The sequence below is a fragment of the Fomitiporia mediterranea genome, assembly GCF_000271605.1.
Source record: "Fomitiporia mediterranea MF3/22 unplaced genomic scaffold FOMMEscaffold_12, whole genome shotgun sequence".
NCBI classification, from domain to species: Eukaryota; Fungi; Basidiomycota; class Agaricomycetes; order Hymenochaetales; family Hymenochaetaceae; genus Fomitiporia; species Fomitiporia mediterranea.
The window spans coordinates 1,229,801-1,232,149 of NW_006760397.1; the positions used below are offsets into that span (position 1 = coordinate 1,229,801).

The 2,349-nt window shown below is 52.2% G+C and overlaps 2 protein-coding genes across 2 annotated transcripts; one reads left to right on the forward strand and one right to left on the reverse strand.

The window, feature by feature from the left end:
* Nucleotides 1-220: 220 nt before the first annotated feature.
* Nucleotides 221-1,626, forward strand: FOMMEDRAFT_160569 (uncharacterized protein; the record flags this gene model as incomplete). The annotated part of the gene is made up of 3 exons (XM_007270238.1): nt 221-542; nt 598-666; nt 719-1,626. The coding sequence occupies 3 exons, from the start codon at nt 221-223 to the stop codon at nt 1,624-1,626; spliced, it is 1,299 nt and encodes a 432-aa protein (XP_007270300.1).
* Nucleotides 1,627-1,763: 137 nt separating this feature from the next.
* FOMMEDRAFT_160570 (uncharacterized protein) lies at nt 1,764-2,283 on the reverse strand (the record flags this gene model as incomplete). The annotated part of the gene is made up of 2 exons (XM_007270239.1): nt 1,764-2,152; nt 2,220-2,283. The coding sequence occupies 2 exons, from the start codon at nt 2,281-2,283 to the stop codon at nt 1,764-1,766; spliced, it is 453 nt and encodes a 150-aa protein (XP_007270301.1).
* Between the last annotated feature and the right edge of the window lie 66 nt (nt 2,284-2,349).

Sequence of the window (2,349 nt, forward strand, 5' to 3'; positions counted from 1 at the left end):
ATAACGAAGATGGTTAGATTTGTACTGATGTGTCTTGATGACGCTCAAACCCTATTGTGGAGACCTATAAAGAGCGTGGCTGTCAAAGTCAACCAACTCAGTGCACACACCCCACTCTCCGCACATCCCTACTTCCCACACACAACAGCAATTCCTCGGAACAACTTCCCCCGTCAGCGTGTCACATATACAATAGAACACAATGGTTCTCACTCGCGCGATGCAAAGACGACGTGCAAACACTAGCGTCGAGGCGACCAGCAGCGACGAAACATCTTTAATGCACGCAAGACATTCGCACGATTCTCATTCCGGAACCAATGTCGAGACGATCAGCAGAGAAAGCACCATTGTCTTTGACGATGGGGCCGAAGGCTCCGTCAACGTCCGTGCCAATGCTTCCAGCACCGGCACGGATAGTCACGGTATCCTTCAACCGCACATTACCAAAGAGGACCAGTCCTTCTCGACAGGATCGATGTCCTCCAACACGCATACAGCGCAAGCTGCGCATGTCGGCGAAAAGAAACGTAAAAGAAATGGTAAGTCTCCCTCTTCATTCCAATTCAAAGTTCCTCATTAAAATATCTATTCCAGCCGAGGTCCTTGATAGCCAGCCACAGGCCTCGGGATCTTCCACCGTAAGTCCACAAAATTATCGTGAAGGTCAGTTAGATCTCCATACGTAAGTGCAGCAATGAGCTGACATAAGGTCCAGACATTCCGAATGCCTCCCTCTCACTCACTCCCAGGTCGAAAGCTCGCAAGAAGCGCGGGCATGGGTGGACCCGCAGAAAAATTAGAAGGGCGACTACTCAAGGTCGTGCTGTCCGGGTAGGCGGCAAGCGCCCAGTCGAGGGCGTCGATGGCGAAGAAGACGAGAAGAGGCCAAGGAAGAGGCGGCGTATTAGTGAGGAGGCCGTTGCGGGGCTATCCAACGCACGTTCAATGTCGTTGGACAACACGATTGGTGCGACCAACATCCGTCAGCTGCGATCGCGCAGCATCGTCTCTCCCGCAGGTCCCGCAAACGAGGGAAGCGACGAGGGAAACACGACGACGAGGTCGCCATCTCCAGATCGTGCATCAGAACGACCGACTTTAGAAGATCCACTAGAAAATGAGGTAGACTTCACTCTCATAAAAACAGAGGATGAAGAGGAGGATTTCCTCTGGGATACTCCTCCGCCTTGGGATTGGAGTCTGCTGATGCCAGAATATGAACTGGCAACTGAGGACACATTCCGAATTGACAGTAACCGGAGTACGCCGGAGCTGACGACTGGGCGTGACGGGTCCCATAGGGATAGAAACGAATCGGTCGGCTCAACGCCCGTAGGAACGCCACGGGCCCAATCAGTGGATGTCCAATCGTTTGATAGATCCCTTGTGATCGTTCTTCCGGGAACGATGGAGGAAGCGGAGCCACCGGACGAGTTGATGGACGTTCGGGATGAGGGTGAGGACGAGGACGAGGACGAGGGCGAGGATGATGTTTCGGTTCCTTCCATCCCTGTTGACAGAAGAAGGTCCAGGGCTCCCAGCCCTCCATCTCTTCCTCCGTCACACTCCGTATCACGATTGTCAACTCCCCAGCGTGATGAGGAGACAGAAAGCGCTAGATAGTTCGTATGGATGTCACCAAAAGAAGCGGCTCCATACAGCCTTGAGCGCCACGACCATATCCGACCAAGCCTAGGGGCCTTGTGTTTCAATCGTTCATCTCGACAGCCGTCCAGAGGAAAATGCGTACGATCAAGAGATCATTCCACACCTCGATTACGGTTATGAACTGCAAAGTCAGCCTGCTCGTCCACCTGGCTTCTTATGTCTGCCTTCTTGTTAGTCCGGTGTCCGTAACGCGACCACAGACTTTGATATCGACCATCGTCAATTGAGCGTCTGCTCTCTGCTAGATAATGCTCCTTCAACGCTATCCGCAATTTATCCGAGTCTTCCGAAGTGTATATCAGCAACTCGACAGTGTCCTCCGATGCAATGGCGAGTTGAACGACTGCCGGGCGTATGTACAACAACGTCGGCGATAGCCCTTCATCACTTTCGGCACATTTGTCTCTACTTCCCGCTGTCGCGACTGCACCACCAAGTCCTTCCTTGACTTTCCGCCAGTAGTTCTTGTCCTCCACCTGCTCTGTACTTGTACTCGTTTCTGTATTTGTATCTCTTGTTTCCTCTTTTGTTTTCTCTCTGTTTCGCACTTCCTGTACGGCCAATGGCTTCGTTCTCCCTGTAATTATATAAAAACGATGCCCGATTCGGCATCGGCTTTTGGCTCGCCGATCTTTCGAGATCACTCTAGCCTCCTCATAATCCGGTTGGTCGAAGTGC